The sequence below is a fragment of the Bubalus kerabau genome, chromosome 6, assembly GCF_029407905.1.
Source record: "Bubalus kerabau isolate K-KA32 ecotype Philippines breed swamp buffalo chromosome 6, PCC_UOA_SB_1v2, whole genome shotgun sequence".
In the NCBI taxonomy this organism is placed as follows: domain Eukaryota; kingdom Metazoa; phylum Chordata; class Mammalia; order Artiodactyla; family Bovidae; genus Bubalus; species Bubalus kerabau.
In genome coordinates, this window is record NC_073629.1 from 113497204 (window position 1) to 113519181 (window position 21978).

At 49.4% G+C, this 21978-nt stretch overlaps 1 protein-coding gene across 2 annotated transcripts in view; it reads left to right on the plus strand.

Moving 5' to 3' along the window:
• INPP5D (inositol polyphosphate-5-phosphatase D) overlaps positions 1-21978 on the plus strand; it is a 136428-nt gene that overhangs the window by 72532 nt on the left and 41918 nt on the right. For both annotated transcript variants that reach the window (XM_055586490.1, XM_055586491.1), the window contains exons 6-10: positions 1804-1891; positions 7804-7884; positions 8038-8109; positions 9493-9616; positions 20653-20759. In XM_055586490.1, coding sequence (XP_055442465.1) covers positions 1804-1891; positions 7804-7884; positions 8038-8109; positions 9493-9616; positions 20653-20759 — 472 coding nt within the window. The remainder of the gene's footprint in view (positions 1-1803; positions 1892-7803; positions 7885-8037; positions 8110-9492; positions 9617-20652; positions 20760-21978) is intronic.

Consider the following 21978-nt stretch of genomic DNA (forward strand, 5'->3'; position numbering starts at 1 on the left):
AATCTAGCCTACCTAGAATGAAAACAACAGAATGGGGGCGGGGGCGGGGGGAACCCACAACACATAAAATAAAAATCAAGGCAATAAGTAAAGAGTTTATGCCAATGTATAAAAATAGCAACAAAATTCCCACCAGAAGACTGACAATGGACATGAAATTTCTAGGGGGAGAAATACAGTAAAAACCAACCACACAGAAAAACTCTTAGACATTAGAAGTTAAAGATATGCAAATCAATCCATCAGTATTGAAATGCCCTGTTATGTCCACTGAAAGAGAGAGTAGAGAACTACAGAATTCAGATAGCACAGATGATGAGCAGGCTGGAATAGTGCCCAAGGCCACCATCACTCAAGGGCTTAGCAATATTGATCAAGAGCCATCATCTCTGGTTGCCTTGAACTGTAATTGAAAATAAGTAAAGAAGAAAGAGCTAGGACATGGAAGCACCCTAGGTGTTCATCGACAGATGAATGGATAAAGAAGTTTTGGTACATATACACAGTGGAATATTACTCAGCCACAAAAAGGAACCCCTTTGACTCAGGTCTAATGAGGTGGATAAACCCAGAGCCTATTGTACAGAGTGAAGTAAGTCAGAAAGAGAAATATGAACACATGTATATGGAATCTGGAAAGCTGGTACTGACGAACCTATCTGCAGGGCAGCGGTGGAGATGCAGACATGGAGAAGAGACTTGTGGACACAATAAGGGAAGGAGGCAGGGGGCGAATGGAGAGAGCAGCAGGGAAACATACAGCACCGTGTGTAAAATTAGATAGCCCGTGGAAATTCGCCGTGTGACACAGGGAGCTCAAACTGGGGCTCTGTGACAACCTAGAGGGGTGGGATGGGGTGGGAGGTGGGAGGGAGGTTCAAGAGGGAGGGGACATACACATACCGATGCCTGGTCCATGTTGATATGTGGCAGAAACCAACACAATATTGTAAAGCAATTATCCTCCAATTAAAAAGAATTTTTTAAGTTGAAAAATAAAGCGATATGAACAAAGCTGTTCACAGCAGCCTTTACTTATAGTTACCAAAATCTCAAAATAACCCAAATATCTAGCAATTGATTTTGGCACATTTACTTGATAGAATATTTTGAAGCCACTAAGAATGTTAAATGTATAAAAAACATGAACAGTTTTTGATGAAATAACAGATGAAAAATAGAACTCAAAATTGTCTGCTCACCCCGTCCAAAGCAATGGGAAAATAGAAGATGAGATGGGAACAGAGAATCAATAACCCTAAGTCTTGGTATTGTCAGCGAGTCAGACAATGACAGACCTCCCTGGGGCGTCCACCTCAGCTGCTAGGAGGGGATTTGAACCAGAAAGCACAGACTGCCTGCACCGGAAGCCCCTGGGGCACAAAATTAAAATGCAGATTCCAGACCAAATCAGGTTGGGGCCCAGACAGTTGTATTTTTAACACTCAGTGAGGGTGTGATTCTTATAAACACTCAAGTTGGGGACCATGGATTACTAAATTATTTCTAAGTCGTTTTGGGTTGCTAGATTCAGAGTTTCTACAGGCTTACGCAGTCGAGTGTGGCTAAACAGAGGTGAATCAGATTTCTGCATCACGGCTCCAGTGCGGGACTGGTGGGGGACAGGCAGGAGTTGGGGGGGCTCTGGCAGGCCTGGATCTTTGCCTGGGCCTGTCCTTCTGCAAAGGATCTCTGCTTCTGCCAGAGTGGGTGTGAGCACCCCGCGTGTCCAGCTGGAGCCTGTGCGTGATGCCGTGCTGGTCCTCACTAACGCTTGGCCTTCACCCTGTCTCCCGCCCCCAGCGAAGTCATCCGGGCCCTCCCTACTCTGGAATCTCTGCAGAGGCTGTTTGACCAGCAGCTCTCCCCCGGCCTGCGTCCACGGCCTCAGGTAAAGACGTTGGGAGCTGATGAAACAGGTGCGGGAGGGGCCTGGGGCCGGTAGTTGGGGGCAGGTGGGGAGAAGAGGAAATCAATGTCCCAGGGACTTTGCTGGACCCCCACCTCTAGGGCGAAGGAACTTCAGGATCCTTCCCCTCAGTCAGGTTTATGCCTCCCGCCCCCGCTGAATTTTGATTTGAGGAACTGCCAGCAAAACTCCTTATTAGTGCTGAATAAAGGAGACAAGGCAGGCCCTTTTCTCATCAGAAACTGACAAAAACTGGAGGTGCCTAATGGTTTGGTCCCGCCTCTTACCGCAGGAAGAGCAGGTGAAGGTGGGCCCCCTGAGACACACACACACACACACACACACACACACATACTGGGAGCCAAGACCTGCCAAGTTGCCTGTGTCACAGAAAGTGTCCCCAGCAAAGCTAAAAACAGAATTAACATGTTTAAAAGGCAAACCCTACCACCCATGATTAAGTAAAAGCAACCAAAATTTTTAAATGGGGAGAGGATTTTCAAAGGCTGTTTTACTGAAGAGGGACTGGGAATTGCCAGGATACCCTTGAAGAGATGTTAGTAACACCTCATTAGTAGCCAAAAATGAGCTGCAAAGCTCTGCTTGCCTCTCCGATGGGCAAATTTGATTGATGAAGTCAGAACTTGGCTCCAACACAGAGGTCAGGACTCACGGGTTCATCGCTCACAGTTGTGAGTGCAAATGGGTTTTTGAAATGCAGTTTAGCCATTTGCATGAAAATGTTAAATGCTCAGCGTCTTGCAAGCAAGCCAGTTACCTGTAGGCAGCTGCCTTAGGGTCTGCACATTTGCACAGTTGTTGGCTAAGGTGTTTATTGTAGCTTTGTCTCTAAAAGCAAGAAGTAGGATGCAGAGTTCTGAACTAAGATGGATGCATGGATGTAGAAAGATCTTCAAGCTATACTGTCAGGTGGAAAAAGCAAACGAGGGTGTAAGTCTACACATGGAAACTGTACCAGGCGTGTTTATCCCCAGAAGGCTCCTCTGGTCACCACAAGGAGGGGATGGAATGGAGTCGAAGCGACCTGGGTCATGTTTGCCCAGATGGTTTTTTGGAGTTTTTTTTTACTGAGAAAATGTTTTTGTATTCTGTTTGTACAACTTAAAAATTCATCAGGGGAAAAAAAAAAGGCAAGCAAAATGTACCTCAAGTGAATGATGTGCTCGTTTCCGGGAAAGTAAAAGCGAATCTTGAGAAAACAGGAGCCCTACCAGACAGTAAAATTTAAATAGTTTGACTATAACAACACACACCCAAACCTTTGAAGTCAATTAGAAGAGGGAGAAGCTTCCAGATAATCTGAGAGCAGTCACGGCCACCGGGTTTGCATTCGGTGGCAGGTTGGAGTGGCGACAGGATGGGGGTGACGTCAGGATGTAGAGAAAGGGTTCTGGTTGCCACCCTCCTGTCTGAGACCCTGACTTGAAAAACCAGAGACTGTGTTGATGCCTTCAGAAATTTCACAAATGGAAAAGGGAGTTCCGAGGCCGCCCGGGGTATAGGAAAGAACCCTGAGCTGTGCATCAGAAACAATAGATGCATCTATGCATAGATGCAATAGATGACTATGCCCCCACCCTCACTTTCCTCATCTGTGAAATGGGCATAGTTCTATCTGCCACTGCAGGGTTATGTGAGGGAGTAAGTGAAACTGCCTGGGTGGCACATCTGGAGGTGGCAGCCTCTTACCAGCACAAGGCCCTTTCCCTTAGGTTGGCGAGACAGGATGGGGACCCCTGCATGGAGTGTATCTGAGAAACTGCTGGGAGGTGCAAAGTGCAGCATTAGCAAAATGTGAGGTTTGGGGAGAGCCCTGGGTCTGCCCTACGTGAGAATGGAGAGTTGTTAACCTTGGAGCCCACATCTGAAGTTCAACTGAAAAGCACGGTGAAATAACTGGGTCAGCTTCTGTAAAGCCACAGGCGGCACTCAGACCAGTTTGCCCACATTGAGGCTGAGTTGTGAATTTTGACCTCAACCTCAACGCTAGTGACATTTGGAGCTGGATCATTTTCTGTCATGGGGCACTGTTCTGTACGGTGTAGGATGTTAACACTTCCTGGCCTCTACCCACTAGATATCCTTAGCATCCCCCAGTTTTGACAACCCCAAAATGTTCCAGACCTTGTCGGATGTCCCCAGAGGTCAAGAGCTTCACCAGTTGAGACCCAGTGACCCAAATCTCAGGTCAACACCAACAGTGTGACTTTGGACAACTGACTCACCACTCTGACTCAATGTCCCCATCTGAAAACCAAGGACTGGAAGAGTCAATAGAGGAGAAGTGTAGATGAGCACATATATCTTAAACACGCCAGGCAGAGCATACCCACCATCTCACGGTCATGTGCATTCAGTTCAGTTCAGTCGCTCAGTTGTGTCCAGCTCTTTGCGACCCCATGAACCGCAGCACACCAGGCTTCCCTGTCCATCACCAACTCCCGGAGCTTGCTCAAACTCATGTCCATCGAGTCAGTGATGCTATTCAACCATCTCATCCTCTGTCGTCCCCTTCTCCTCCTGCCTTCAATCTTTCCCAGCATCAGGGTCTTTTCCAATGAGTCAGCTTTTCCCATCAGGTGGCCAAAATATTGGAGTTTCAGCCTCAACATCATCCCTCCAATGAATATTCAGGACTGATTTCCTTTAGGATGGGCTGGTTGGATCTCCTTGCAGATCAAGGGACTCTCAAGAATCTCCTCCAACACCACAGTTCAGAAGCATCAATTCTTCGGCGCTCAGCTTTCTTTATAGTCCAACTCTCACATCCATACATGACTACTGGAAAAACCATAGCTTTGACCAGACAGACCTTTGTTGGCAAAGTAATGTCTCTGCTTGTTAATATGTTGTCTAGGTTGGTCATAGCTTTTCTTCCAAGGAGCAAGCGTCTTTTAATTTCATGGCTGCAGTCACCATCTGCAGTGATTTTGGAACTCCCCAAAATAGGGTCTATCACTGTTTCCATTGTTTCCCCATCTATTTGCCACGAAGTGATGGGACCGGATGTCATGATCTTAGTTTTCTGAATGTTGAGCTTTAAGCCAACTTTTTCACTGTCCTCTTTTACCTTCATCAAGAGGCTCTTTAGTTCTTCTATTTCTGCCATAAGGGTGGTGTCATCTGCATATCTGAGATTATTGATATTTCTCCCGGCAATCTTGATTCCAGCTTGTGCTTCATCCAGCCCAGCACTTCACATGATGCACTCTGCATGTAAGTTAAATAAGCAGGGTGACAATATACACCCTTGATGTACTCCTTTCCCGATTTGGAACCAGTCAGTTGTTCCATGTCCAGTTCTAACTGTTGCTTCTTGACCTGCATACAGATTTCTCAGGAGGCAGGTCAGGTGGTCAGGTATTCCCATCTCTTGAAGAATTTTTCAGTTTGTTGTGATCCACACAGTCAAAGGCTTTGGCATAGTCAATAAAGCAGAAGTAGATGTTTTTCTGGAATGCTCTTGCTTTTTCAATGATCCATTGGATGTTGGCAATTTGATCTCTGGTTCCCCTGCATTTTCTAAATCCAGCTTGAACACTGGAAGTTCACGGTTCACATACTGTTGTGCATTCTTCTACCTAACAAGGTGGTACAGGCAAAACTCCAGCTTTCTTTAATACCTTTTGTTCCAAGAACTGACTCCACTTTGTTGGTAGCTTCATTTTCACTTTGTACATCTTTGCCCCAAAAGACACAGATTGCAAGAGAGAGTGGGGAAGACACCATCTTACCACCAGGTGATGAAGACCAGGGTGAAGATCCAGAGTGTCTGGCGGAGGAGGAGGGGTGGGGGGGCTTGAATCTGCTTATCTTCTTGATTCTTTTTGAGAAAAACAAGAGATCTCCCTAAAACAAGGGATCCTGTACTGGCCCACCTTCTCTCCTGCTCCATCCTTACCTGCATCTCAGCTCCACTCCAGCAAGCCCTTCCCTTGATCAATAATCACTGTAGACTGATTGGGAGCTTTATCAAGGAGCAAGGGCCAAACCAAAAAGAATTACAGGAAGTTTTGACAAATATTGACTGCCGTGATGATGGTGGTGATGGTTGTGGTGGGGGGTGGTTATAGTGGCCGAGCTGCTGGTGGTTAGAAACGATGGCGATCAGTGATGGCAGAAGGAATGTACTGAAGTCGCTGGTGGGGGACTTCCCTGGTAGTCAGTGGCTAAGACTCTGCAGTCCTATTCCCAATGTCAATCCCTGGTCAGGGAACTAGGTCCCGCCTGCCACAACTAAGCGTTCTCATGCTGCCACTAAAATATCCCTCGGGCTGCAACTAAAGATCCCACGTACCGCAAGTAATACCTGGTGCAGCCAAATAAATAAATAACAATAGTTTTTAAAGATAAAGTGGTAAATGGAAAAAAGTGAAAGTGTTAGTTGCTCAGTCGTGTCTGATTCTTTGTGACCCTAGGGACTATAACCCGCCAGGCTCCTCTGTCCATGGGATTCTCCGGACAAGAATACTGGAGTGGGTAGCCATTTTCCTCTCCATGGGAAATTGGGGTCAGAAGTCTGTGTGACCTGGCTGACTTATTGGGGGGTGGGTGGTGGTAACGGGGCAGCACCTAGTTGGTGATCACCCTCATTCTACCCTGCTTAGTGTTCGGAATAGTCCAGTCTGGTTTTCTCATCCTTCTGGAGGGTGGGGATGGTTTCCTTTCAACTCTATACCTCCAGCACCTTGGCACTGTGTCTGGTACAGAATCGAAGCTTTGTAAAGATTTTTTCTGTGAGTAAATGCTCGAGACTGTGGACTTCATGCCAAGAAGACATGGTTTCACATCCTGCCGTGCCTTTACTAGCTGTGTGACTTGGGACATGTAATGTCAGCTCTCTGAGCCTCATGCACACATTGAACAACTTCACTGAGCATCTTCTCAGGCCAAGCCCCCAGGTCACAGCACTGGACAGTTCTCCTGGCCCCAGTCCTCACGGAGGTTATGTGCTAGCAGGAGAAACAGACAACAAACAAATAGACAATCAATATGATGGTGATCTAGCAGAGACATCTGGCGCGGGTGGTCAGGGAAGACCTCTTTGTGACTCTGAGACCTGAATGGCAAGGAAGTGGGCTCCCCTGGTGACATGTATGTTTCTAGGATTCCTCAGGAAGTGTGGCTCCAGGCCATGGGCAGATCAGAAGGTAGGAGGGGTGTGGCTGGGGCTCAGGAGGTGGTCACACCAAGTCCTGAAGAGTTTGGATCATTGTTTTCTCCTGGTGGCGGGTGAGGGGGTTTGGAGCAGAGCCTGGCTGTGTTTTGGAAGTCCAGCAGCGGTGCCAATAAATGCAGTACACGTAGGAGGGTGGAAATGTTGTGATCCAGGACAGACCTTGAGTTTTGTTTCTGCAACCGAATAGAGGCGGTGAGAAGCCCTGGGAGAGCAGCAGATTTCGAGGGAAGAGGGAAAGAAGGCATGCTTTTAGGTCATGATAATTCTGAGATGACTGTACATATCATGTCCCTGATTTCCTTACCTGCAAAGAGGGACGGTAATCCTGCTTGTGGAGTTGTTGGTGAGGAAATCAGGATGAAGCTTAAAATTGGAACCTAAAAATAATTTCAGGCTAATCCTGCTTTTGTTTCCTGGTTCAACTCATTTTGGTGAAAGGTTCCAAATGGTTGCTGCCTCTTTAACAAAAACATGCAGGCTCATCTGACAGTACCCGCTTCAGCAAGGATGTACAGTCCAGCCATTTGGGAACACGTTTGGCATGACCTCGTAACCTCTGACCCCAGAAGTTCCTCCCCTAGCCTGTCCCTCAGCCCAGAGATGCTCTGAAAGTGTGTTTTTAGGCTCAGCCTGACGCCTCTCACAGCTGGCCCTGAGCAGCCCGTCCTTACCTGCTCTTTTTCTCGCGTCCCAGGTACCTGGCGAGGCCAGTCCCATCAACATGGTGGCCAAGCTCAGCCAACTGACAAGTCTCCTGTCCTCTATTGAAGATAAGGTGTGTGTTGGGGGGAGTCCTGCCGCTTCCCTGGGCTTCTCTGTGGTCCCCTCTTCCCTCGGAGAATGCCCAGGTGTCCCTGTGACCCTGTCCCAGCCCGAGCTGGCTTCTCATTGCCTCCCAACCTGAAGCCTCATGCGTTTCCGCCCACAGGTCAAGGCCTTGCTGCACGAGGGTCCGGAGTCTCCCCACCGGCGATCACTCATCCCACCAGTCACCTTTGAGGTTTGTGTCCATGGACCTGTGCTCCACGGGGTTTGGCCGGCCTTCTGGTCCCAGTGGAAGGAGGACTCTGGGCTCAGCAGGAAGCCCTATGGCTGACTGAGATTGGAAGTCAGGAGAACCGACTCCCTGGAAAGATGAAGAAATGTTAGGATAGGTGTCTCGGTGATTCTGTGGAGCCTTCTTCATGGGGAGGATCCCATGGGAAGAGCTTCTCATTGACCCAAGACACCAAAACTTCATCCTTCTCCAAGTGGGGGCAGTGAGTGTCATCAAACAGGCGGCCCCTTGAATAGGCTGCAAAATAGTGCCTCAAGGTGGGGGTTAGCGGGAGAGAAGGGATTCCTATGATTTCCTTGGAAGTGACTGAGTTAGATTCTCCAGGCCCAGAAATTTGCTTTTATTGTATTCCCCCGACATTGTGGAGCGTCTCGGCCTGCACTGGTTCCACATTCGAAAACAGGATTGGATGCCCACCCCCACGTCCTTCTGAGATGTATTGCCGGGACTTCCCTGGTGGTCCAGTGGTTAAGATTCTGTGCTTATACTACAGGGGGTGAGGCTTCCACCTCTGGTTGGGGAGCTAAGATTCCACATGTGTGTGTACACATGTCTGCTTAGTGCTGTCAGACTCTTTGGGACCCCATGGACTGGAAGCCCTCCAGGCTCCTCCATCCATGGGATTCTCCAGGCAAGAATACTGAAGTGGGTTGCCATTCCCTTCTCCAGGGGATCTTCCCAACCCAGGGATCGAACCCAGATCTCCTGCATTGCAGGCAGATTCTTTACTGTCTGAGCTACTAGGGAAACCCAGATCCACATACCTCATGGCAAAAATAATAATAATAAAATAAAAACAAAATGTACAGAGCCAAGAGATACTGCTTATAGTTGAAAGGGAAAAAAGAAGATACATGTCCATATTCTGAGTGCCTAGACAATTGTCTTCTTCCTAATTGTTATCAGTAAAAGTTCATATATTGGTTGTAACAAGGCCTGGGAGCTTCAATCTATTACTAAAATCCTCTGTGGAAGGAAGTGACTCATCAGATTTCTGAGTGTTGTCGGATTAAACAGCGAATAAAGCATCTTCTAGTAGCTCATCCGTCTCCTCCACCAAACCCTTTGGCAGAACAACTGATGTGCACACAGCAGAGAAGCTGGGCTCCTTCCACATTTTAGCAGTTCTCAGGAGCTGCCAGCGAAAACTCCCTCTGGGGCAAAGGAGGCTCAGACATAGAAGCCAGAGGTCCCACACGGGAGGGACACATGGCCAAGGGCCGCCCGGTCACATGGACGAGGGGCTCGTGGACGCGCTGAGAAAGCACCGAGAAGGGATGACCAGCGCCTCTTCTTCCCCTTCCCTCCTCTTCCTTCTTTCCACAGGTGAAGGCAGAATCTCTGGGGATTCCTCAGAAACTGCAGCTCAAAGTCGATGTCGAGTCTGGGAAACTGATCATTAAGAAGTCCAAGGACAGCTCTGAGGACAAGTTCTACACCCACAAGAAAAGTAAGGCCCTCGCGTCTGTAAAATCCTCATTCTGCAGATATGCTTCCTGTGGCCACCGGCTATGTGGAGCAGGCTGTCGGGAAAGCCAGTCTTGCCAGGAGCCTTCCACCCTCTGCTGGGGTACCTCCCAGCCCCCGCCCTGCCTGTGGTGCACCTCCAGTTCTCAAGCTCCCCTCCTGTGCCCCCTACACCTTGAGGCTTGCCCCAGATGCTCCACCTGCTTCCTCCCACTCTGGGGAAATGAGCTTACGCTTGGCCCTGGGTGGCAGTTCCGTATACGTACATGCTCTTCCTGCTAGGAGGTGGGCTGATGTGCGTGGTCATGCTTGTGCTTGGTTCAGGCCTTGTTTATCAAATCAGGGTAGCACATCCCTAGGTTAGCACAGACACAATTCATCCTGGCATTAATGTCACAGGCTCTAAATTCAGACTGGACATTCCCAGCTCTGCCACTTAGCACCTGTGTGACCTTGCACATGACCCTTAACCTTCCTGGGCCTCAGTTTCCTCATCTGTAAAATGGGGATGATAAGGTCCCCATGAACTAATCCACATGTAAGGCTCCTTAGGAAAGCCTAGCACATAGGAGTCAACTCTGGGCAACCGAGGCTTTGCATTTCAAATAGTCTCATCAGTAAAATGGAAAATATTCCCATACCAAAGGCTAATGGAGAAGCTGCTGTGGGCCAAGCACTGGGGATCCTGGGCAAGCAGAACAATCAAAGACTCTGCCCATGTGGAATTTACATCCCATTGCACTGAGTGGCCAGTAAGTATGTCAGTAGGATGATTTTGGCTATTACTGAGTGCTGGAAGCCACAGGTGATGGATGGAGAATAACTGGGGGGAGGAGGCAATTTGGGGGGCAGAGTTGGAGTTTCAGCCTTGTCAGTGCGGATGGAAAGTGAGAGCCAGCAGGTGGCAAGCTCAGGGAAAGAGAAAGACTAGAGAGAGGCTCTTGGGGGCAGGATCCCTGAAGGGAAACTGAATTTTGGGGGGCAACAGAGCAGAGTGGTGGAAAATGCTGATATGGGCCTGACATCATTGCCTGGGCTCAGAGCCCTGCCTGCCGGGGAGGGGGCAGCTCCAAGCCTCAGTTTCTCCATCTGTACAATGGGGGGGAGCCCATGTATCATCACAGCATGATACTTTCTGAGCCCCATTTCCTCACTTGATATTGGTTTATCCTCACAAGGCTGACAGATTCCCCGAGACAGTACTAAGCGCCACAGACTCATCCCTTAAATAAATTTCCACCCTAACACAACATTTTGTGTTCCAGTTCAGGTTTTCAAACCCCTGAAGACAAAGTCCCTCTGGTCCATAAGCAGTGTTTTTTTATCCTTCAGGGATTCAAAATCTGTTTAGCAGCATATAACTAGGGATGCCAGATTTAGCAAATAAAAATACAGGATACCCAGTTAAACTTGAATTTCAGATAAACAATGAAAAATTTTAGTATAAGTATGTCCCATGCAATACTTGGAACATACTTATAAAGGTATGCCTTTTTCTGAAAAGGAATCCCAGACATGATCAGGATCTTTTGTTGTTAATAAAGTGGTGTGAGAAGAGAAAGAACAGAGAAGAAAGCAGAAAACATCACAGGAGTTTTGTGAAGAGTAATTGTGCTTAGTTGCTCAGTCATGTCCGACTCTTTGAGACCCCATGGGCCGTACCCCACCAGGCTCATCTGCCCATGAGGTTTCTCCAGGCAAAAATACTGGAGTGGGTAGCCGTTTCCTTCTCCAGGGGATCTTCCCAACCCAGGGATTGAACTCAGGTCTCCCACATTGCAGGCGGATTCTTTACCGTCTGAGCCACCAGGGAAGCCCTTGCAAAGAGTAAAGGTAAATATTTTTTCATTAAACTCTTGTTGTAGTTATGCACATATGCACATACATATAGTCATTGTATACATGTGGTTACATGAAAACCCTTTTCTTGATGTCTGGAAGCAGGGAATTCTCATCTGGTTCTGCTAGAGGCCTGGCTTGTGGGATAGATAGAATATTCTGGAGACAGGTTCTAGTTGGAGACCATGACTGATGTCCAGAGTTGAAAAAGTGGGGAAATCCAGCCTCACTAGCCTTGCGAAGCAGGTGCCTGTTCAGAGCGTGGGCTCCACGCTGTCTGACCTCTGCTATTTAGCCCTGAGCTGAAGTGATCTTGAGAGATTGTCCTGGGTCAGCACCACCTGCCCTGAAGCTCTCGCCAGCAGAGATGGCAGACGGGAGCAGGTCACGGCATGTCCCACACGGGTCTCTAGGGGACACAAGCCACAGCTTCGCCCTGCTGAGAACACTGGCCTGAGCTGAGTATTCACAGGGCAGATATTTGGCCTGATAGCCAAGCCCTGCAGATTCCTCCCATTGCCCCCAAGAAACCCTAGAGTTGGACCTCCATGGGAGATTGTATGTTCAGCAAAAACTTGATGCCAGACGCTCTGCTGGGAACAGTAGGACAGAGGATAAGAACTTGCATAGGCTCTGAGGCTAGACTGCCCAGGTTCGGATCTGGCTCCACTACTTCCTTGCTGTATCATGTTGGCCTAGTGGCTTAACCGCTCTGTGCCTCCATTTTCTCATCTGTGAAATGGGAATAATAGTAATGTCTCATAGGCTTGTCACGAGTAGACGAGCTAATGCATGCGAGAGTACCTCCCTGTGCCTAACAGCTGCGCTGGCCCCACAGCAAAGTGTCCAGGCAGAGGCCAGGGGACGGGGGTTGCCCCATATGCGTCTGCCCTGTCCTGAAACCTGCTCCTGAGTCCCACCTGGGCTGAGGCACCAAAGTCCAAAGGATGCTCTCAGGGCGGCAAGGGGATGGAAGTCTGGGGACCAGCCCTGTGCAGGAGGTAGGATATAGCCCGGAGAAGCAGGTAGATAGAGTAGGGAGATGTCAGAAGCCCAGCCTGAAGTCTCAGGTCAGCTGCTTGTGAGCTTGATCTAGAGCCCTCTCTAGCAAGGAATGTGCGGGTTATCTAGGACCAACCAGATTGAAACTATGAATAATGGGCTACTGCACAAACGGAGTGTGGAGGGCCCACCCCAAATCCTGGTGGAGAGATAGCTGATTGAAATTGCCAAGAACTACAGTGTGCCCATGACACTGTGGTCATGGTAGAAGCTCCTCCTGGAGTAGAGACAGAGCAGTGTCCTCAGTTTACTATTCTGTCAAATGGGTACAGTAGCATCCTGTAGGGCGGCCATGAGTCTTAAGTAAACATCAAAGCACACAGTGCCGAGCGTCTAGCAGATGCTCAATAAAATTGACTGTTACCACCATCCCCTGGAGGAGAACATGGCAGTCCACTCCGGTATTCTTGCCTGGAGAATCCCATGGACACAGGAGCCTGGCAGGTTACAGTCCATGGGGTTGAAAAGAGTCGGATATGACTGAAGCAGCTGAGCATGAGCACCATCATCATGGTATAATTATCCCTCCAAGGCAGCTCTGACGGAGGCAGGGAGCAGTGAGGAGGACAGCGCAGGAAAGGAAGCCCCTAAACGCTGGAGTGTGGTGGCTGTCATACTCACAGAGTTGGGGTGCCAGGGCAGGGGCAGGACTGATCCGTCCACTGCCAACTGGGCAGGAGAACCAGGGACTTACTGAAGGTGTGAGCACGGAGGACTCGTGAGAGATCAGCTTAGAACTCTAAGTTCCTCTTCACTGTCATGGAGACTGACTTAGAACTGAAAGGGGTGGACCCAACTTTGATAAGAGGAAACGGAAGCCTCAGATGAGTAAGGAGATTGTCAGAGAGTGCCCGCTTGCTTGAGGTTTCTGAATTGAAAGAAACGCCTGTCAGGATTCTGAGAAGCACTGGGAATTCTTGTCAGTTAATTCAATGGACATTTTTCTTTTGAACATCTCCTGTGGGCCAGCCCTGAGTTTAGCCCTCCCTCCAAGAATCTGTAGGTTAGGAGGGAAAGCTGACGTCAGCATGTATTACAACGTGTGTCAGATGTGAGCTTAGCCCTGGAGGAGGACTGATTAGCTCTGTTGAAAGGTGGTGTGGGGATGCCTCCCACCACAGAGGTGGCTCTGTCTGGGGTTTGAAGGCTGAATAGGAGTTCAAGTATGTGGTAGGGGAGGGCACTTGGACTCAGAGAATGGCATGTGCAAGGAATGCAGCAGGATGTTAGGGAAATCAAATGTCACTTGCTGTGGCCCTGGAGGGAAGAGCAGTGGGGCATGGGGTCCCAGATGTGTGCAGGGCCTTGAATGCAGAGTAAGAGTTGGAGATGTTCTCCTGGGGGCTGGGGAGCACGGACGGGTTTACTGTCTGGGGGGTGAGTGTACCCTTTTGTGGGTTGTGGACACTGGGGAGGTGCCATGAGATCTTGGAGGGGGGATAGAGCTGAGCTGGAGACCAGTGGCCCTGAGAAAACCCAGCTGGAGTCCAGAATGAACTACTGTGGTGTGGGTCTCTGAGCCCTTAAAAGAGAAGCACAGATGCCCAGGGCTTGCCAGCCAGCTGTCTGGGGCCTCACCAGCCTGTCCTGTCTTCCCTCAGTGTCGATGGGGCTTGGCTCATCCTCTGTCATGGCACCTGTCATGTCAGAACACAATTACCTGTTCACAAGTCCCCTCCCCCAAAGAGTGGGGTCTTCCCCTCACTCACCCTGGAATCCACAAGTTCTCGCACAGGACCGGGTTTCCGGTCGGTGCGTGCTCAGTGATTGCCAATTGAGCACTTGCAATGTCACTTATACATTCCTGACCCCTCCACCATCAATGTGGCTCCACAGGGCCCAGGAGGTCGGGGTGGGCGGTCTTTGTCCACTGCTAAATTCCCAAAGTCTAGAACAGTGCTTGGCACAGAATATGTGATCAATAAACACATACTGAGTGCACGCGTGAATGAACGACTGTGAGGTCAGTGAAAGAACACAGTTCACGTGGCTGTGTGTTTCGGTGGCTTCTTTGCAGCGGGTACTGGCGAGGCAGTGTGTCTCAGGGACAAGGGGCTCTGGGTAAACCACATTCACGTCCGCGGCCAGTAGGTGTGACCCTGAGCGAGTGACTGAACTACTCCAAGCCTCCATGTTCACGTCTGTAAAGTGGATTCCTATAGGGCTGCTGTGAGGGCGGGTGGGATGAGGCGTGTCCTTAGCAGTCCCGACACACAGTCAGATTCCAATCGCGGTGATTATTGTAAAGTGCCGCCCTCTTGGCGGAACTCTCTGACTGCAGGTGTTGGAGCTTCCTTGCCTTGTTCTGGTCACCACGTTCCTTAGTAGCTTTGGCATCAAGGTCTCCCACATGTAGGAAAGGCCAGCTGCCATGTAAGGAAATCATAATGTTCTCACTCACTGAGCAGCTACAACCTGCGGAGTGCTGGGGGTGTGTAGCTGAGCTAGCCAGGTGTGCTCTTAGCCCCGAGGGAGGTTACATCCAAGGAAGGGTCAGGGAGAGAAAGAAACGAGTACACAAACCAGGAAGGCATCAGGGAGTGATAAACTCTCGTCTGGGAACTTAAATAGGAGGACATGCCAGTCATGGAGGAAATGACAAAATGCCGTTGGAGTTGACAGTTGAGCATCAAGAAGATATTGGCTATGCAAAAACCAGGGGCAGAGGCCCTTGGGCAGAGGTTTCAAGGAGTGAGCAAGTTCAAAGTGTAAGGGGCGGGGAGGCTGGAGCACAGGTGCTGCAGAGATTGGGCACCAGTCACGGGGCCTTGGTGACCCAGGATGCTCTCTAAGTGCAACGAGCCACTACTGAGTGCTTAGTCTCTCAGTCGTATCTGACTCTTTGCAACCCCATGGAATGTAGCCTGCCAGGCTCTTCCATCCACGGGGATTCTTGAGGCAAGAATACTGGAGTGGGTTGCCATGTCCTACTCCAGGGCATCTTTCTGACCCAGGGATCAAACACAAGTCTCCCGCATTGCAGGCGTTAAAGAAGTTTTAAGCAGGAGCATGGTGTGATCTGCCTTTAAAATGAACTCTGGCTGCTGTGCTGAGAATAAGTGATGGCAGGAGGCAGGCAGACATGCAGAGATCAATTAAAGGGCTGTGACGGTAGCCAGGCAAGAAGTGGTGGTGGCTTGAGATGGGGAAAAATGGACAGACTGGGAATGTTCTGGAAGTGTGCTCAGTCACTCAGTCATGTCCACCCCGTGGACTGTGGCCTGCATCTGTCCATGGGATTCTCCAGGCAAGAATACTGGAGTTGGTAGTCATTCCTTCTCCAGAGGATCTTCCCAATCCAGGAATAGAACCTGGGTCTCCTACATTGCAGGCCCATTCTTCACTGTCTGAGCTACCAGGGAAGCCTGTGATCTACAGGTTCTGGAGGTAGACCTGCCCATACCTACTAATAGATGAGATGGAGAGGGACAAGGGGAAGAAACCAACAAGATTCTCTTTAACTAGGTGTGGGAACAAGTGGGCCACTTACTGAACCTGCTAACACTCATATTAGTATTAATAATACTAATTGGGACTTCCCTGATAGCTCAGTTGGTAAAGAATCTGCCTGAAATGCAGGACACCCTGGTTCAATTCCTGGGTCAGGAAGATCCGCTAGAGAAGGGATGGGCTACCCACTCCAGTATTCTTAGGCTTCCCTTGTGGTTTAGCTGGTAAAGAATCCACCTGCAATGACAGAGACCTGGGTTCAGTCCCTGGGTTGGGAAGATTCCCTGGAGAAGGGAAAGGCTACCCACTCCAGTATTCTGGCCTGGAGAATTCCATGGACTGTATAGTCCATGGGGTCAAAAAGAGTCAGACACGACTGAGCAGCTTTCACTTTAATACCAATTCTGAGCCGGCAAGACCTCACATCCCAGGGAAGCCACACAGTCCTACAAGTAGATGTGAAGGAAACCCATATGGTCAGAGGGAAGGAGACACAGCCTAACAGCAGCAGATTTGGAAGAGTTCGGGCATTCCAGTTGCGGGTAAGACTCATGCCGTGGCACATTTACCGCTGCTGATAAGGCCGATGGGCTTTCTGAGAGCAGGGAACCCCCACGATTTCCCTTGAGTGAGACTTCAGCTCAAGAGGGTAGCTGAACACACACAGGATTGTCTTTTCCCTTCCTAAAGGCAAAACTCAGACAAAGAAAACAGGAAAGAAAATGAGGGCAACACAATTCTGAAAAGCGATGGATCATGATAATCATGCCATAGGAACCAAAACAGCTAAATTTTAAATGTATCATAGGAAAAGCTGAGAGGCCTGACTCACACCACAGAACCACAAAGGGCAGAGGAATTGATAGCATCGGGGTGCCTGGAGTGAGGGTGAAGCTGGGGTTATAAACAGCAGGATTGGATAAAAATCTTTTTAAAGACTTAGACCCACACGATCCCCATCCATTCCACACAGCCAGTGGCTTCCCCTCACACATTAGGCAGAAAACCTAAAATTTGAGGAGGTAAGGGACCAGGAGACCCCGGGCATGGTGAGGGCGGAGGAATCTACCAAATACAGAGGACTCGATAACAGATATTTCTGAATGCTGAGACACCAGCCTTTATCCTTGCCCAGCTTGGGATGCTGCCAGCCAGGCCCACTACCTGCAGTCAGGAAGATGACCAACCCAGGAACAAAAATCTAAAGACACTGCCATGAAGAGGTTCCCCATGAATCAGCCCATGAGACCACCCCGTGGAGAAGCCTTGCTGGACAGTCCCCGCTGTCACTGTGGGGACCCAAGGACCCCCAGTCATTGGAGGGAAGCCTGTAATAGGAGAAGACTCAAGGCAGAAATAAGCAAAAAGACAAACTTTGAGGAAATAAATTATGATGGTTTACAAGAAACTGGGCCGTGAAACCAGAACAGAATGCTATTCAAGGAACATTCAGAGAACAAAATAAAAGTGAAGAAAAAGGAGGAGGAGGGAGGGAGTGGAAGGAGATTGGTAAGAAGAAATAAAACATTATAGCAGAATTTTTTTCAGAAATTTTTAAAATAAAAACTCAAAGGAAGGATGGAAAGATAAAATTGAGGAAAACTCCCAGAAGGTAGAACAAAAGGATAAAAGGAAGGAAAATAGGAGAGAAGAGGTTTTTAACAATTAGAAGACCAGTCCAGGAGATCCAGTACCAACATAATCAGTCAGTCAGAGAAAACACGGAAACGGTGAGAAATTTCATTAAAGAAATAATTCAAGAAAGGTCCTCAGGACTGAACAGCACCAGTTTCCAGACTAAAAACGGCCCACCATATTCCAACATAGCCTGAGGCATATGCAGTGTTGAAAAGTCTCACAATACTGGATTCTAAGAAAAGATCCCCAAAACTTCAAAGCAAAAGATAGATTACAGACTGTCACGGGTCCCCAATGCTTCCCGGGTGGCTCAGTGGTAAAGAATCCACCTGCCAATGCAGGAGACGTTAAAGGGCTTGGACTTGATCCCTGGGTCAGGAAGATCCCCTGGAGAAGGAAATGGCAACCCACTCCAGTATTCTTGCCTGGGAAATCCCATGGGCAGAGGAACCTGGTGGGCTATAGTCCATGGGGTCTCAAAGGAACTGGACATGGCTTAGTGACTAAAGAACAACAACATGGGTCCCCAAGATCATGTGTAGGTTAACTGAGTCTCCGGGAAAATTCCCAGGACTCAGCGTGGAGTCATATCGCTGTGATTCACTGTGGTTGAAAGGACACAGAGTATAGTCAGCAAAAGGAAAGGATGCCTGGGGTGAAGTCCAGGAGAGACCAGGCAGCAGCTTCCAGGAGCCCCTCCCCTCGGAGGCACACAGCACGAGCTGAATTCATCCCTCGCTGAGTTGTGACAACATGCGTGAAATGCCGTCTACCAGGGGTGCTTGTTAGGGACTCAGCATCCCAGGATTTCACTGGGGGCTGGTCACAGGGGAATAAATAGATGGGGAAACAGTGGCAGACTTTATTTTGGGGGCTCCAGAATCACTGCAGATGGTGACTGCAGTGAAGTGAAAAGATGCGTACTCCTTGGAAGGAAAGCTACGGCCAACCTAGACAGCATACTAACAAGCAGAGACATTATTACTCTGCCGACAGAGGTCCATCCAGTCGAGGATATGGTTTTTCCAGTAGTCATGTAAGGATGTGAGAGTTGGACTATGAAGAAAGCTGAGCACTGAAGAATTGATGCTTTTGAACTGTGGTGTTGCAGAAGACTCTTGAGAGTCTCTTGGACTTCAAGGAGATCCAACCAGTCCATCCTAAAGGAGATCAGTCCTGAATATTCGTTGGAAGGACTGATGTTGAAGCTGAAACTCCAATACTGTGGCCACTTGATGTGAAGGGCTGACTCACTTGAAAAGACCCTGATGTTGGGAAAGATTGAAGGCGGGAGGAGAAGGGGACAACAGAGGATGAGATGGTTGGATGGCATCACCGACTCAATGGACATGAGTTTGAGTAAACTCTGGGAGTTGGTGATGGGCAGGGAGGCCTGGCGTGCTGCAGTCCGTGGGGTCACAAAGAGTTGGACACAACTGAGCGACTGAACTGAACTGAGCTGGTCGCATAGTCACCTTCAGCCTGGTACACACCCAGAGCCCAGACTCTCAGGGGAAGCCCAGTTAGTGTTGGTTGCTCAGTTGTGTCTGACTCTTTGTGACCCCATGACTGTAGCCCAGGAGGAAAACTAGTATTCAGCATAAACCACACTGTTCGTACAGGTAGCACAGGCATAGTGAGTTGCTCTTAGTTCCTGGCATGCTGGGGACCCTTCTCAAATCCAAAGTCCTGGATGCCAACCAAGGCCACCTTCAAGCAAACTCTCCCAGGCCTGCCTGGGAACTCTTCTGCATGTAGGCGGATCGGAATGACATTTTATGTCTCAGTAGTAATGCTGCGAACCAGAAATGATGGAGCAGGGTCTCGAGAGCCCTGAGGAAAGTTATTCCCAACTTAGAGCTGTGTCAGGGAAGTGTGAGTATAGCGTTTTCAGGCATTCAAAGCCTCCAAAAGTGTCTCGCCCCATCCCCTTTCTTGGAAAGCTGCTAGAGATGTTGCTCTACCAAAATAAAGGCGTAAACTGAGGAAGAGGAAGACATGGGGTCCAATACAAGTGAGACAGAGGTGAATGGGTTTCCTGGATGATGGAGAGGACGGGCCCTAAGTCATGGCTCTGCATCAGACCTTGAGGTCACCGGTCTGGAGAGGAGAAGACCCAGAGGCCCTGGGAGAGAAACCGTCAGGGCATTGAAACTGATGAAAGCGCTTGGCCTCATGGCAGAGAGAATTACAGAGGGAGAGTGTGGACCAATGGAAAAATATGGCAATTAACTCCAGGAAAAAACCAGAAAGTTGTGTAGGAAAAAGAAAGCAATCAAGGCTTGTCTGTCAAGAGCATTCCCATAATAACAAACACGGAATGCTTATCCAGCCAAAACGATGATGTAATTATTAGAGGGATGGTGGAGGCACTGAAATTATACACAGACAGGGGGAGGGGAATGGTGAGGTGGGGAAAGAGGCTGTAAATGTGAAAGAGAGCTAAATCTTCATCCTCTATGGTGGGAAGTCCGTATGTAATAGGAAGTACGTAAGACTGAAACACCAGGAAGTAGCAATATAAGCATCTTATTGAAAGACACGAAGTGTTAATAACATTCACAACAAAAAATTCCATTCAGGGAATTGAAAGTGAGTGCCTCTAGGGAGCAGGACACTGGAGGGAGGTGGAGTTGGGAAGTACTATTGTTCATAATGATTTGAGCCTCTTTTAATCATTGACAGAAGTACAAATATTTAATTTTTCATTTAGATATAAATTGCAAACAATCACAAGAAGGAAGGGAGGAAGAGAAGGAAGGGAGAGAGGGAGGGAGCCGAAAAGATGGACAGGCACGCTGTCTCTGCCCTGGTCAGGCCACCTCCTCCCATTCCAGGCTCCACCCTTCCCAACCCTGAGCTCCTCCCTGGAAGAGCAGCGAGGAGCAAGAATCTGGGAGACCAGGCACAGATTTGGTGCTCAGCCTGGGCCCGGAAAAGTCAGACTGCTGAGGTCAGGTGCCAGAGTGCCCTGGAGACTCTGCACGTGTTGGAGGATAATGAGAAAAGTAAATTTGCATCCCTCTTAAGTCCTGCAGCTCATCAAGTCTCAGAAGTTTCTGAACAAGTTGGTGATCCTGGTGGAAACAGAGAAGGAGAAGACCCTGCGGAAGGAGTACGTTTTTGCTGACTCCAAAGTAAGTGACCACAAAGCCCTAGGACGAGCCAGGAGGGGAGTGAGGGAGGCACGGTTTCTGAGGCTTGCTATGTGCCTGGAAGTGGGTACCAGGTACCATCAGCTTGCTCAACTCTCACACCCACTTCCCATCTGAAGCCAAGCCCAGGAAGGTGGGGGGGATGCAGGCCAGCTAGTAGCCCCATCTGCAACCTCTGCCACCACGCCAGCCTGTGGAAGAGTGCCTCCTTTATCATCCATGTCTTACCAGCCCTGAGCCCCCTTGGGAGGCTTTGAGCTTCCCTGGGATGTACCCGGAGGCCCTCGGAGACACCCCAGATTTAAATCTGAGTCTCAACCAGCACCCCCTCCATTTCTACACTTGCACAGCCCCCAAGCAGAAGTGAGATTCCCTACCAGGTCTGGCTGCTGGAATAAGAGGTGGGTGGGCTGATGGAGAAACTTGGGATCTGGGCGTTGTGGGGGCCTCTGTACAGACAGAGTCTCTGACCTGAGCCCTCACCTCACACGTGCCAACCAGGTGCAGAAACCCAGCCTTGCGGCCCTGCTGTTTATCCTGCAAGCGTGCGGCTCTGCTGAGCCAGGCACGGGGCTCCCAGCACGTCAAGGGTGGCTGACTGTGTTGGCCCCGCGGCAGAGGGACAGGGCTCCTGGCACGGGCCCACGGAGACTGCCCCATCGAGTGCTGGAACCCGGCTGTGTCTACCTGTGTGGCAGGGGAGAGCTGGCCAGTGGGGACTCTGTGGGCCCCAGAATTAGCTGAGAGGGTGAAAAGGACTGAGAGGAATGATCGAGAAGGAACTGGGGAGAAACAAGGAAGTGGGTTCCAGACAGGTGGGGGAGGCATCGTGCTGGGCACATGGGCAGAGGTCCAAAACCCACTTCTGCTCATGGTCACATGCTCAGAAGATGAGGCACAAGGGTAAACCGAGGCACATAGTTCTGAGCTGCCCCTGGACGCAGATTTCCCATAAAGACAGCCATCATAATTCTGAGTGAGCTGCTTTCTTCAGCTGCAACTTAGATTTGCAATTAAATCAGATTGAATGATAGGAGATTGCCATCTACAGAGGTCTGAGACAGTCAAACATGGCTAATTTCACATGTGCAGCCGAAAACTCTGGGGCGCACTTGGTTCGCCCGCCTCTGCTACTGACCGGTAAGCTACGAGAGGGCCACGTCCACTTTGTGCCCTGCTCTGTACAGGACAACAGAGTGAA